At 39.3% G+C, this 15243-nt stretch overlaps 2 protein-coding genes across 2 annotated transcripts in view; one reads left to right on the top strand and one right to left on the bottom strand.

The window, feature by feature from the left end:
* LOC117293653 (phosphoglucomutase-2-like) overlaps positions 1-15243 on the top strand; it is an 88791-nt gene that overhangs the window by 25926 nt on the left and 47622 nt on the right. The window contains exon 2 of the mRNA XM_033776040.1: positions 4228-4343. The gene's annotated coding sequence lies outside the window, so the exon portion shown is untranslated. The remainder of the gene's footprint in view (positions 1-4227; positions 4344-15243) is intronic.
* LOC117293654 (DNA-directed RNA polymerase I subunit RPA49-like) lies at positions 6050-15196 on the bottom strand. The gene is made up of 11 exons (XM_033776042.1): positions 15119-15196; positions 13891-14012; positions 13069-13145; positions 12448-12601; positions 11550-11703; positions 10205-10288; positions 9565-9667; positions 8538-8683; positions 7992-8088; positions 7197-7319; positions 6050-6524 (listed from the first exon to the last, which is right to left on the bottom strand). The coding sequence occupies exons 1-11, from the start codon at positions 15177-15179 to the stop codon at positions 6356-6358; spliced, it is 1290 nt and encodes a 429-aa protein (XP_033631933.1). The 5' UTR covers positions 15180-15196; the 3' UTR covers positions 6050-6355.

Here is a 15243-nt window from a genome sequence, read left to right as displayed (position 1 = left end):
AAACCTGCTTGCGAGAGAGAGAGAGTGTCAAATGTGAATCAAAGCTGGTCATTCTAGATAAATATTCCATTGTCATTAGACACATCATGTTTAAAACACAGAGGTCCCCAGGGAATTCCTCCTGGTTACCGTATATTGGGGTCAACTATCTAGCATTATAAAACCTTGCTTGTGAGAGAGAGTGTCATGTGTGAATCCAAGCTGATCATCCTTGATAAATATTCCATTGGAGTTTAATCCCCATCCAATTCATTAAAGACACCATCTTTAAAACACAGAGGTCCCCAGGGAATTCCTCCTGGTTACCGTATATTGGGGTCAGCTATCTAGCATTATAAAACCTTGCTTGTGAGAGAGTGTCATGTGAATCCAAGCTGCGGTCATCCTTGATAAATATTCCATTGGAGTTTAATCCCCATCCAATTCATTAGAGAAAACATGTTTAAAACACCAAGGTCCCCAGGGAATTTCTGCTGTCTAACCTATTTGGGTTAAAACGTTGAGCTACGTAAAACCTTGCGTGAGAGAGAGAGTGTCATGTGTGAATCCAAGCTGATCATCCTTGATAAATATTCCATTGGTGGTATGCTGTTAGACTTTCAGTCACCAGTTTGTGATCATCCATGGCTCATTATCAAGCATTCATTTTTTTTATGAGGATGAGAGAATGGCGATTAGCTGGAGTGATGCTGTGAAAAATGAAATTTAAATATAGACAGTGTATAGTGTAATCTTATTTTTTACTATCATTAAAGACACTGGACACTATTGGTAATTGTAAAAGTCCAGTCTTTTCACTTGGTGTATCTCAACATATGCTTTAATTACTAATAAACCTGTGAAAATTTGAGCTCAATTGGTCGTCGAAGTCGCGAGAGAATAATGGAAGAAAAAACACCCATGTCACATGAAGTTGTGTGTTTTCAGATGCTTGATTTCGAGACCTCAAAATCAAGTTCGTGGAAAGTTACTTCTTTTACCAAAACAGCCATTTGTTTTATACTATCAACAGCTCTCAATTGCTCAGTACCAAGTATGTTTTTAGGCTAAAAATTATTTTGAGGGGTCCAGTGCCTTTAAGCACGCCTACCTCGTTGATTAAATTAATCAAAGTACATCAATAGAGCCATGTGCTAATCTTCAAACACATCATAGAGTAAGCTTTTTGCAATAAAGTACGGTTTATTAAATTACTTTGTTTGAGGAAATGAATTATCAGTTTCCACATTAGATTATTTATTTTACAACCAACAATTCAAAATTGTGATCTGTATGAAAAAAATAATTGGATGTAACCATTTAACTTTTCAAGAAGTAAAACAAGTTGCGCTCAGTTTTACCATGGTGTACCACCTAGAGTAAATGCTTTGGAATATCTTGGGTCTTTGTGATCCATTTATTAAAGGAACATTACGAAATTGTTTTTTGCTAACAAAACAGTTGCTGTCAGTGTTAGCACTTTAAAGACACTGGACACTATTGGTAATTGTCAAAGACCAGTCTTCTCACTTGGTGTATCTCACCATATGCATAAAATAACAAACCTGTGAAAATTTGAGCTCAGTCGGTCATTGAAGTTGCGAGATAATAATGAAAGAAAAAACACCCTTGTCAGACGAACTTGTGTGCTTTCAGATGCTTGATTTCGAGACCTCAAATTCTAAATCTGAGGTCTCGAAATCAAATTCGTCGAAAATTACTTCTTTCACGAGAACCACGTCACTTCAGAGGGAGCCGTTTTTCACAATGTTTGATACCATCAAACTCTCCCCATTTTTCATTAACAAGTAAGGTTTTATGCTAAAAACTATTTTGAGTAATAACCAATAGTGTCCACTGCCTTTAATCCACCATACACAAACCTGTAGAAGTTTGAGATTGGTCGGCCATCCGCTGGGTCACGAGAAAATAGTGAAAAACCGATGACACATTTTGCATGACAGCGATTACAAACAAATTGATAAAACGCTCACTAGCAGCGAAACTCCCAAACGGGAATGATTTTTTATCTATTTCTCATCAAATATGTATGACATTTCAGACAGACATATTTCAAGGGATGTTTTCTACTGTCATCATCAGACAGTGTAAAGTTGTATATGAATCTGTGATCTGAGACGAGTTGTTATCTTACCAATTCTGTAATTTCCTTTAAGTGTAAATTAACAAATCACTGAGACAGAAGGCATGCTTTGGTTATTTCTGGTCTGAAATAGTTCACTGGAAAGTGCTGCTGACTCATAAATACCAACAGGTCATGGATGTCAGATTCTGGTTTGCGGGATTTCAAGGAAATGTTTTTTTTGATGTGGGGGGTAACTGCTCAGCCAACATCAATAATGAAGACTATGTGTTTATAACGAGTGATCCGACCCACATACCTTTTCCTCTTGATCCTCTCTAACCCCCACCCCACCCCCCCTCAATAATGGTGATGAAAGAATGTTTGCGCAAGCAAGAAGTTGTAGAGTTGATTAAAGGGTTTGGGAACACAAAACACAATGTCCACAGATTTACATTAAACTTTCACAGTTTGAAATATTTTTCAGGACAAGCAAGAAGTTGTAGACTTGGGGGTTTGGGTGCTTTTGTAGGACACAAACACAATGTCCAAAGATTTACATAAAACTTACACGGTTTGAAGAAATGAAGGTAGAAAGCTTCCCTTAAATTATTACTTGCTGAGGTGCTGTAGTTTTTCGAGAAATGTGGGGAGTTATTGGCTAGCATAAATAATGAAAACTGTGTGTATAATGACACACATCCCTTTTCCTGTTGATCCCCGAATAACCCCCTCATGTGTTGACAGAGTACAAAGTTGTAGGGTAGGTTAAAGGCCTGGACACCTCTGGTAATTATCAAAGACCTGGGCCCAATTTCTTAGAGCTGCTAAGCACAAAAATTTGCTTAGCATGACATTTTTGCCTTGATAAAAACAGGATTACCAACCAAATTTCCACATGATTTTTAGGATAAGCAAACAACAGCTGAATACCAGTAACAAGCAATATCCAACAAATGGAAATTTGGTTGGTAATCCTGTTTTTATCAAGGAAGAAATTTCATGCTAAGCAAATTTGTGTGCTTAGCAGCTCTATGAAATTGGGCCCTGTTCTCACTTGGTGTATATATGCATGTCATGACCACATTCAAACTTTGAGCAGAGTGTGGGTCCGAGAGTTGTGACACCTATGTCCTTAAGCAAGACACTTAACCATGATGCTTTGTCCTTCGGATGGGACATAAAGCCGTTGGTCCTGTGTGTTGTGTAACCATATAATCCAGTGCACTTATCGAAACGAGAAGGGGTTCGTCCCCGGTGTAGTTCCTGGTTTGATTGGCAGCATATATTGCGCCACAGCACCTTGTAAACCATTCTAGTGCTTTAAAGGAATACGTCTCATACTTTAGAACCGTAGCTCTGCATACCTTGCAGGACAAAATAATACTGAGCGCTTTGATACGCCCCTAGGGTGTGATAATAAAGCGCTTTATAACACACCTCTTGTTTCTTCTGTATTCTGGTTGGCTGAAAAACTGTCACGTGGGATGAACTAATATAGTCTATGTGATTGCGCGCGCGTGTTTTGCGGGAACTAGTCTTTGAAAATAGTGCCCGGTTGCAGCGCCCTCTCTTGACTTGAACCATGAACAACAACTACAAAACTTCCTTTCTTTTCCAGATTTCTGTTTTTATTTGACATTTAAGACCGAGCTGTGTTATAAACTTTCACATATTAACAGGCATAATTCGGCCTCGGGAAATGGGTCGCTCTTCTGGTCACTCAATGTCCCTCGGGGGAATAGACGTACACTAGTTACCGAGTTGCCAGTCAATATGTGTATAATATAAGAACTGAGTAGTAGTCTTATTCTTATTATTAAAGGCACTGGGGTTTATTTCACAAAGTGATAAGACTAGGTCTTGTCTCGAGTGAGGACGAGTTACTCATCCTAACTAGAACCTTATTTAAGTTTTTAATATCTCCTAGGAATAGTCCTAAGTTAGGAATAGTCCGAAGTTCGGACTTGTCCTAAGTTCTTTGTGAAATCGACCCCTGGACACCTTTGGTAATTGTCAAAGACCAGTATTCTCACTTGGTGTATCCCAACGTATGCATCAAATAACAAATCTGTGAAACTTTGACTCATTTAGTCATCGAAGTTGCAAGAGAATAATAATATAAGAAATAAAACCCCTATTTGCATCACTTTGTGTGCTTTCAGATGCTTCAGGCCTGAAGTGAGAAAATTACGTCCTTCTCAAAAGCCATGTTACTTCAGAGGGAGCCGTTTCTCACAATGTTGTATACTATCAACAGCTCTCCACTGCTCAACACCAAGTAAGTTTTTATGCTAACATTTATTTTGAGTAATTACCAAGCGTATCCAGTGCCTTTAACAGGAGTGGCATCAGACATTGGAAGAAAATGTCTTTGTGTGGGTCTGTAATGATCTTTAAGCTTCAAGACAAACTACCAAACAGCCAAACAAACAAACAAACAAATATCGTATAATTGTGTATAAGAGAACTTTTATTGAAGGCAAAGAATACCTTAGTTTTGGAACAGTTTGATTGTTTTAGTCCTATATAAATGTAGATGTATACAACACAAGTAACATGTTAAAGTTTCATTTCAAAAAGTGGTTATGTTTTTGAGATATCGCCGAGGATCCACAGCGAAATATCCATGCATGAATAATAATCCCTTACAGGAATACACAACCTGAGAAACTTTACTGTCATCAACAAAATTCTCAGATCAAACATTTAGGGCATCAAAACTTGTATCTTTTTCTTTACCCACATTACTTGAAACGACATGTTTCTAAAAATTGATTATACTGTTGAACATTGCTGTAGGCTTCTAGCCAAATGTTTTGTTGCCAATACATGTACTTTTAAGAGTAATTACAAACACCTTCCCTTTGAGCATCATTGAAGTGGGAATATTTTAGGAAGTAGTTTTTGGAAGTGTCGTGGCCGAGCGGTTAAGAGCACCAAATTGGTGTTTCTGCTCAGCAGAGTGTGGGTTCGAATCCCCTGCCGTGACACTTGTGTCCTTAAGCAAGTCACTAAACCATTGCTTCGTCCTTCGGATGGGACATAAAACCGTTGGTCTCATGTGTTGTGTAAGGTGTGTAAAAGAACCCAGTGCATGCACTTATCGAAAAGAGAAGGGGTTCGCCCCGGTGTTCCTGGCTGTGGCTGCTTAATGCGCTGTAGCACCTTGTAAACCCTTTTAAGGTGCCAACTAATTGGGTCTACGAATTCATCACTGCAATAACCTATCTTTCTGAAAGTTTGTATATTCTCAGTGCCTTGAGTACCTTGAGTACCTTGAAGACTTTGATATTAATATTGTTATTAATATACCTAGCATGGTTGAAATGGAACTATTTTAGGAAGTAGTTTATCAAATAACAAGCCACAAATATAGTTTACAAAGATTTTAAAGCGTGCAACCATTGGTAATAGACTGTGCATGCCTCGCACCTTTATTCAAATTCCGGGACCAAGTTGGTCAAAACCACATTGAGTTTTACATGTGCAGGATTAAGTTTCTTCAAATACTTTAGTTAAACGTATTTAGTTATGTGTCCAAAAATACTTTTGGGAAAGTAACGTTTTGCCATGAAATAATATGAAAGTAAAATCAACTTAACAAATCAACAAAGAAACCAGAGAATGAAATTTTATCTCTGTTTCCGCTTACTTGTAAACAATAGAATACCTTCCTTTAAAGGAGACTGTCCTCAAAACTAGCATAACAGGCAAAATATTTAAAGGGAACATTTCCACTTTGAAAGTTACATGCAAATCTGTTCAAATATTACCAATGCTGTGCCCACACTTAAAGGCACTGGACACATTTGGTAATTGTCAAAGACCAGTATTCTCACTAGGTGTATCACATAAAATGCATAAAATAACAAGCCTGTGAACATTTTGGCTCAATTTGTCATCAAATTTGCCAGAGAATAATGAAAGAAAATACAACCTACATGTAGTTACTCTACTTTGTGTGCTTTCAGATGAATTATTGAGTGAGAAATTACCTCTTTCTCAAAAACTATATTACTTTAAAGGGTGGTGTTTCTAACAATGTTTTATAATACAAGCAGTGCATTATACCAAATACGTTTTTATGCACCTTAATTTTTTTACGTAATTACCAAAAGTTTACCCTTCCTTAAAGATAACAAATGACTAATCGCTTTACTAGTTTACCAAAACTAGGCAAAAGAATTTAAAGGGAAGATTTCCACTTTGAAAGTTATGCAAAAATCTGGTCAAATGTTACAAATGCTGCGCCCACTTTTTGTGAACACATGAAATATCACGTCTTTATTATCAATTTGAACTTGGCCGTTTTGATGGACGTTTTTTGTATTTTCTTGGAAGTTGTAGCTCGGCCGTGACACAATTCAGCATACTCTGTTTTTCGAGGATTGACTTTTTCCGGGTCGCTGATTTACTTTCTTTGACTCTACATCCCAAAGCTTTGGCATGGTTCCTCAACCTGTATGAAGCAATGGAGAAAAAATACATGAAACTTTAACACACAGAGTGTTTCTCTCTGTTAATCTATGTAAATTTATTGTTTTCTCTGCTTCGATCGCAAAGAATCGGCGCTTGCGGAAGCAGAAAATTCTGTCCTTACGTCAAGCGTATTTCACAGGATAGCAAAGAAGTTTGGCTTGTGCGCCTGCATACACGTTACTAGGCACTCTACGCTTACACAGCTAGCGCAGAAATTTGGCGCGTGCACGTAAGCGGAGAATGAGGATCTTAATCGCTTTGAGATGACCTTCTGGCTGTGATAAAGCGCTTTATAAAAATCAAATCCTGGGGCGAACTTAAACAGCCGATAACCGCAAGTTATTTTTTAGTTTTTCCGGAGTTAAATCTGGAGTTACTGAATTTCTCACTAAGAAGGAAGCATAACTTAATGAAATTGCATACATTGTCTGAGAAGGATCGTAGGTCTAACAGTTGCAAACTATGCTTTAAACTTCTGTGTGTTAACTCTAACCTCATTGATTTTAAACCAGGTAATAACCATACACATTTACAATAAAACAAATTGTTAAAATAAAGTATTGAAAATTTGTTGGAATTCAGTACCACATGGGTTTTAAGTTAGAATAAACAATTGTAATAAAAAAGAAGTAAATAAAAGTCTAGTACTCACATAGTTAGGTGTGCAGTAAGACCCTTTTGTAGTAGGCTCAAATCAGTCTTGAATTCATCAACTATCAGTGCAAGTGTCAGCATCTGTATCAGAGACTTCTCTTTTAGCTGCTTTGGAAATAATCTAGAAACAAGAAAAGACGTACATGAATTAGTACTGGTCAAATCAGTACTGTGATGACGTTCGCCCTGCCCACATTCATTATTAGTTTAACTCTGTGGTTTAATGGCTCACTGGTCAAGGTGGTTAAAGTGCACCTGGTCAAATGTGACTACGCGGTATGGCAGTCAAATAGGCTGTTTTTTTAATGGTCGGAAACCAGACAGTAGAAAGAGACCTAACTTTCAACCTATTTTGGGGGGATGACTATTCTTAGTCTAATACTTTCAACTTACCAAAATTACAGGCCTGATGCTTCATAGAGGCAATGAAGGCGTTTGCCTCTACGCCTGCTTTGCCTTGGTGCCCTTAAAATTTTCCTCATAGGGTGCCCTTTACCGGGGAGAATATGCCTTGGTGCCCTTGCCCCTTCGAAAAGGAAGCATACAGGCCTGAAATTAACTATTCCAATCTATTTTAGAGTAATTTTGCTCATCTTATTTACTAAATCTCTTGAGATGCTGCCACCATTTTGTAAAATGTTGTTCTCGATCCCCTGATGAAAGGCGGTGTGTGATTTTGTTCCGAGTGTGTTGTTTCCTGGGTCGTGTTCTCACAGTTTGGGCGCGAGTACAGCGAACTTGGGCTAAGAACACACCGCCCGAACTCAACCTAAGATAACTCTAAGAGTTTTACCTCCGTGATCTGACTCCGTCCACTGATGCTGATGTCTTTGTAAACATATTTACAAGATGATCGTTGAAGGATTTTGGCAAATCCTTGTCAATAATCACTGAAAACAAAGAGAGAGATTTCATTGGTTTAAAAACATCATCACCCATCATAAGCATAAATGCTGTCTAAAGCACATTCCACCATAGCCGTCTCAATGCGCTTTTACATTAGTGTCCTGGTCATTGGGCCAATAACATTCCTTTAATCTGTCTCAGCTCCCTGGGGAGTATACAACCTGGGCAACCATTGCGCTCCAAAGGCTTTTTCATACACAATATCAATCTCTACCCTTCTAAGTACCCATTTACATCCCTGGGTGAAGAGAAGCAATTATAGTAAAACATCTTGATCAAGGACAGAGGTGTCATGACCGTGACTCTAACGACTTAACCACCAGAACTTGAATTCCATGCTATTAAACCACTCAACCACAACACCCTCATATAAAATCTATCTATATAAAAATAACACCAGAATAAATTTGGGCCAATGTTCTTGAATCTTCACCTTGTTTGGTTTTCATGTCTTGGTAGCCCAAGGCGGATATTTTACGCAGGTAGTGAATATATGCCAAGATGCACGCTGCTTCTTGTCTTTCCTCTGCTGCTGAACGTGGAAATCTTGAAAGACGATCCAAAATATACTCACAGTATCTGAGAGAATAAAGATCAACCATAGAAATGCTTTACTCTGCAGGTCTCGCCCTTAACACTAGCCCGGTGTGGCAGTTTCCGCCGTGTTCAGTTTTCCGGGTGACGTAGCTGGAAATTTCGACACGTTGCTCAAACGGTTTTAGCTTTCCGGCGTGTTCAGTTTTCCGGGTGACCTGTCAGATACCGCCGCGAGTACGCGAGTACTGTAGTTCTCTCAGCAGTGACCCCCAAATTGTTTATATTACGATTCTTTTCTGTGTAGTCACATAATCTCTTGCCCCATCTTTACATGTATTCATGGGTACAACTTTAGGCAGGTCACACTCTGCTTGCATAAAAAACAACTCATACGATCCGCGCGTTTGCCGCTAGTTGTACTCGACTCGTGGACGCCGCCATGACAGCTGCCGGAGGGTAATGGATGACTCAATACGGCACTAAAAATGGACTACTATCGCTTGCTGTGCGCAGGCATCGCATGACGTAATGCTACCGTATTTGGTCATTTGGAAAACTGAACACAGCGGAAAGTTGAAACCGCCACACCGGCATACATTGTCTAGTAAAAACTGCTTCAGGCTAGTAAACACAACCTCTCAACTTTCAAGTTACTGACACAGTCAACAACACTGATACCTAAAACCCTTGCATAGGTATTAGACTGGTACCTTGCGTATGACGACATAATTTGCATAGTAGTCTTCATCAGTGACTAATTAGTAACTAATTGGGTCTCAAAATTCATCACTGCAATAACCTATCTTTCTAAAAAGTTTGTATATACTCAGCGCCTTGAGTACCTTGTATGGTAGATACGTGCGCTATATAAGACTTCGATATTATCATGAACTTCAGGTACATGTCTGTTTTTATTAACTTACTTCTCCTCAGTCTGCCATTCTGTAATCTGTTCATCAGTAGCATCAATAAACTCACTGGTCAAAGGAAGTTTCAGCACTTCCTCCATCCACAACGGGGCAATAACTAGTGTTTAACATTAAGGAAAATGATTTAAAACTCACACAAACACACCTGATGTCACATAGCAAAGGATGTTGTTTTAAAAAGAAACTTGCCCTTATTGTGGCGTGTCATAGGCCCAGCGGTTAAGAGCACCGGATTCAAACTCTGGTGTTTCTGACCAGCAGAGTGTGGGTTTGAATCCCCAGTCGTGACACTTGTGTCCTTAAGCAACACACTTAATCATTGCTCCGTCCTTCGGATGGGACGTAAAGCCCTGTGTGTTGTGTAAAGCACGTAGAAGAATGCAGTGCACTTATCAAAAAGAGAAGGGGTTCGCCCCAGTGTTCCTGGTTTGATTGGCAGCATATGGCGCCACAGTAAACCATTACATGGTGCTACGCTAAAGGAGTAGGTCTCATAATTCAAATGTAGTCCCACATACCTTGCAAGAAATACTGTATGTTAAAGCACCTTGAGCGTCACTGAGTGACAGATATGCGCGCTATATAAAAAGCCATTACTATTATTATTAAATTTATAAAATTGATTCAAGGATACTATCATCCAGATTGTACACATCTCGAAGAAACTCTGCTTTTTGGTTGCAAGGTGGGAGGATGCCCCCACTGTCTGCCTCGTCATCTGAGCCAGAAAGAAAACAAAACCAAATATTAGCTCTTAAAACACAATGAAGTTAACACAACAACAAAGTCTGTGCAACAATACGCAGCATAATGGTAATAGTTGGTAATCTTTTGCATTTGGCAGTCAACTCAGATGTCATTCTTTGACTGAAATTGTTGCATTCGGCAGCAAGTGACTTCGTTTTGGTACTGCATTTTGTTGTATTTGGCAGTCAACTCAGCTGTCATTCTTTGACTGAAATTGTTGCATTCGGCAGCAAGTGACTTCATTTTGGTACTGCATTTTGTTGTATTTGGCAGTCAACTCAGCTGTCATTCTTTGACTGAATTTGTTGCATTTATCAGCCAAGTGATTTGACTTAGGGGTTGCTTTTTGTTGTATTTAGCAGTCAACTCAGCTGTCATTCTTTTGACTGAATTTGTTGCATTTATCAGCCAAGTGATTTGACTTAGGGGTTGCTTTTTGTTGTATTTAGCAGTCAACTCAGATGTCATTCTTTGACTGAATTTGTTGCATTTATCAGCCAAGTGATTTGACTTAGGGGTTGCTTTTTGTTGTATTTAGCAGTCAACTCAGATGTCATTCTTTGACTGAATTTGGTGCATTTATCAGCCAAGTGATTTGACTTAGGGGTTGCTTTTTGTTGTAGTTAGCAGGTTATTTCATTGGGGATGGTTCTGTTGTACTTGACGGGGTAGTTCAACACCACGATGTTTCTTGTTTGGTGAACTTCTATGCATATCCATAGTGTTGCATTTCGCAAGGCAAACACCCTTGCTCAGTCCTAACACAAACAACATGCCTGCACAATGCAACAAAATCCCTTGTTGCATTTGGTTGCTTTTGGCATGGTTCTCCTTTCACCTGTGTTGCATTCTGTTGCAGGCTTGTACGCTTTGTTTTTGAAAGCGCACCAAGGCATTTTCGGAACATGTTTAGAGTTGCTGGACATTTCAAAACTGGGTGTCCAAATTTTTCACTTACAATATATTTACAGTAAATAAAAGATAAAACAGCAGGCCTGTATGCTTCGTTTTTAAAAGGGGCAAGGGCACCAAGGCGTTTTCTCTTTGGTAAAGGGCACCCACTGAGAAAATTGTACATTTCTGCTGGAGCATTTCAAGGGCACCAAGGCAATGACCAGGGGGTATGGAGGCAATCGCCTTCGATGCCTCCTTGAAGTATTAGGCCTGCTGTTGTGTTTGGCAGGGTATGTAGAGGGATCCTAAAGGGGGTGACCAGTCAGAAGGACTTTTACCGGATGGATAAGCGCTCTGTGGTTGTGTCTGAGCATGCTCGATCGCTTTGTTAGCGAGAGTTTCCAGAGCCTTTGGAGTAACTGCACTACGTAATCGCGATTCCAACGCCCTCTGTTTCCTGGAGCTCCCAAATGCTTCAGTTAAGCGATCATTCTGAAAGATTCAAAGATAATTTAAATCAATTGATTTGTCTGTAAATGATACTTTGTACAAAATCATGTTTAATTAGTTTTAAATAACCTAAACAGTAACACAATGTAGTTTGAATGTAAAATTTATGATGTAAATGTTTTAGAGTTGGTTGAACAATGGGATTTGAGGCATTGCATGGTGAGGTATCAATATATATTCGGTTTGCGGTAACACCATGTGTGTATCAACTTGCCAGGTAGAGTTTGTTCTTTGGAGAAATGTCTTGCTTTTTGTTCTACCGCGGAGTAGATTTTTGTAATTAGGGAGACTTCTCAGTTCTGAAAAGAACTGTCCTGCTTTTGAACTACTACCTGGTCAGTAGGTAGAAACTCGGCCAGAACTACTACTTTAGGTCTTTTGTGGATCGTTATTAACTTCACTACCACGGAGTGAGTTCTTAATTGGTCTCAACGTTTCGACTAGCTTGCTCTAGTCATCACCAGGATACTTTTTTTTAAACATTCATATGAGTTGTACTAAAAAACACTGAGCTTTCACTACGCTTTCCTTGAGAAATATCTTCGCAGGCAAGCTATTAGAGTTTGTAGGATTTGAAACTTTGCATGGTGGAAATACGATATGGAACGGTTTGCGGTAACACCATGTAATGACTATCTCTAAATGAGTTGGGGTGGTTCTGAAAAGAACCGTTGGTTTTCAACTCAATCTAATAGAGTTTGTACAAATTACAGTTTGTACAAATACCTTTTCTGAGTAGGTCAATTTCTCTTGTTCTCCTCCCTCAGTGATACATTCACTTGCTTTACTACTGTCTCCAAACCACGGTCTCAGCTGATGAGATTTTGCGTCATAAACTTTCATTTTACCGCTCTCCTTGTCCAAGACACCCACTAAATATCTTGAAGAAAGTAAAACAACAGAAAATTTTATTTTCATAACTGACTTAAGGAAAATGCTTTGGCAGTCCCAGCCACAGAAAATTTGCCATAGGAGAGACCTGGGCACAATTTCATTAAGCCTGTAAGCACAAAAACTTGCTTAGCACAGAAATGTTTTGCTTAACAGAAACAGGTTACCAACCAAAATTACAGAAGTTTACATTTTGTGACTGGTGCCCCACTCAGGTTTTGCTTAGCAACAAAACATTGCAAGCAGACTTTTCTGATGCTGGGCCCAGATTCATGAACTGTTAAGCCCAAGTCTTCACTTTATGATGATTGAGCAAAATAAGTTAACATTGTTGGGATTGGTGCCCCACTCAGGTTTTGCTTAGCAACAAAATTTGTCAAGCAGAATTTGCTGATGCACGGCCCAATTTCATAAACTGTTAAGCCCAAGTCTTCACTGTATGATGATTGAGCTTACTTGCAATGTGAGCTGAGCCTTGGTGCATGAATACCAAAGTTCTGTCCGATGTACTGCATAGAGTTTGACTCTGCAACCTGAAAAACACCAAAACAAAATTGTATTATATAGGAATAGGTTCAATGTTTTTGAAGTAAAATAAGCATTTTCCCGAACCGTGAACCGTATTGTCCCCTTTGTTAAAGGTCCCGGTTTGAATGCTATACCAACTCACCCACAACCTAGTGTATATACGCCTGCAACCGTTGACCTCCTATTGGCCCTCTTTTGTTTATACTTTTTGGCAACAGCTCCCGTTGGTTTTATACATGTTTTCCTACTGTGGACCTTTCCCGAACCGTGGACCCTTCCCGAACCGTGGACCCTTTTGTCCTCTTTTGTTATAGGTCCCCGGTTTGAACGTGTATACCTACTTGTCCACAACATAGTGTATATATGACCTCCTATTGTCCCTCCTTTGTTTTTGTCTCCAACTTGTTTGCAACAGCTCCCATTGGTTTTGTTCACATTTTCCAACTGTGGACCTTTCCAGACCAGCAACCCTATTGTCCTCTTTTGTTATAGGTTCCCAGTTTGAATGTGTATACCTACTCACCCACAACCCAGTGTGTATTCACCTGCAACAGCTCCCATTGGTTTTGCACACATTTTCAAACCGTGAATCGTACATTGCTTCTTTTGTTATAGGTCACCGGTTTGAATGTGGATACAAATATAAAATTAAATATGTAGGCTGTAAGATAGTTGTGATGATCGTAAACCTCGATCCTCCGGACGGGAGGTTGGAGGGGAGGATGGAGGGTCCAGAGATCTTAAACTAACCAGTATTCTTTGGTTTTTCCTTCTCTTGTCTGCTTGGTCTCTGTGTTTAAAGTAAGAGAAACTTGGAGGTTGCAAACAGGCGCCGTCATCATTTACATTCAGTCTTCCATGGCTGAAGTTAGCTTCGAGCACAAAACAGAATTATTAATAGTTAATTGTCATGCAAATAAGAAGTGGAGCCATAGACAAAAAAAGTGATATAAATATTTCGCATGTAATGTTGTACAAAAGTTAAAATGCACTTGATGGGCAGAGAATCACAATTGAAAATCTGCATCATTGCTTCAAGTTCAAGGCAGTCAGTTGGTTGTATGATGAGATAAAGTTACCCTCCTCCCGATGGCCGGTTAGAGAGGAGGGTTATGTTAAAATCACAACTATCAAGTGATAAACTCTTAGCCCCGATGTTGAATGGCCAAACTGGGGCTAGGTCTTGCTTAACTTAACACCGAGTTTATGCTTGTGTATGAATCTAAACTGAAGTCATTCATAAACAGCATTGACTTGACTGTCATTAACTTAGCAACACAAATGACTTTTTGAGTATTTTAAAGTACTGAAATTTAGGCTAGGCAGTAGAGTTTAAAGACAGATGCAGATGTGCGATCAGTCGGAGTTTTTGTTGAGGGGACTTGAGCAAGTACATTTGTAAACCTTCCTTTGTCTAGTTGCGATAACGTAACCCCTCCTCCCGTCGGCGGAGGAGGGTTAATACGTTATCGCAACGAATCCTTGTCATGCTTGTTTGTGGTGAACTGAAGAGCTAGTAGGCATAAAAAGGCATTGGACACCTTTCCTATGGTGACCTTTATAATTAGTGATTAATTGCTGTCGCAGGGCCAAAAAAAAAACACAAAAAAAAAAACAGACAGCATAATCAACATTTATAAATAAGACTAAAACTAAGTAAAAAGAGCCACTTTCCTAAGTAAGCTAGTTCAGTGTGCGTAACATCATGGAGGTAGACAATCAGACAATTCTACCTCCATGTTTACGTTATGATTGGAAATATGTGTTGCTTGCAATGGAAGGGAATGCATGTGTTGTGGCATGTGTTTGTTGTTTACTTTATATTATGACTGTGTCAGTGTGTGATCTGTGCTGTGTGTTGTTGAGTGGACTATTTCTGCATCGTCCATAGCCAGAGTACAGATTGCCACTAGCGAGTAGTATCACTTCCCCGTTATAATTTAGAACTAAACAAGCAGAATGTAACTGAAATGTTTACCAAGTATGAGCTCATCATCGCCTTCCTCGCCACGTGGGAAGTACTCCACGGAGGCCGCCATATTGTAAATAATGTAAATAATGCACTTCTGCCACTTGAGGGGGCAATTTGTAAGCCCGCATAAA

Source organism: Asterias rubens, chromosome 8, assembly GCF_902459465.1.
Source record: "Asterias rubens chromosome 8, eAstRub1.3, whole genome shotgun sequence".
Lineage (NCBI taxonomy): Eukaryota > Metazoa > Echinodermata > Asteroidea > Forcipulatida > Asteriidae > Asterias > Asterias rubens.
The sequence above is the reverse complement of the archived record's forward strand: the minus strand, read 5'-3'. Positions and strand labels throughout refer to the sequence as shown.

Coding starts and splice junctions, on each gene's coding strand:
- LOC117293654 (XM_033776042.1), bottom strand. CDS start 15,179: ATGGCGGCCTCCGTGGAGTACTTCCCACGTGGCGAGGAAGGCGATGAT. Junction 13,146..13,890: donor GGAAAAACCAAAGAATACTG/GTTAGTTTAAGA, acceptor GGTGTTTTTCAG/GTTGCAGAGTCAAACTCTAT. Junction 9,668..10,204: donor TGTGTACAATCTGGATGATA/GTATCCTTGAAT, acceptor GTTAAACACTAG/TTATTGCCCCGTTGTGGATG.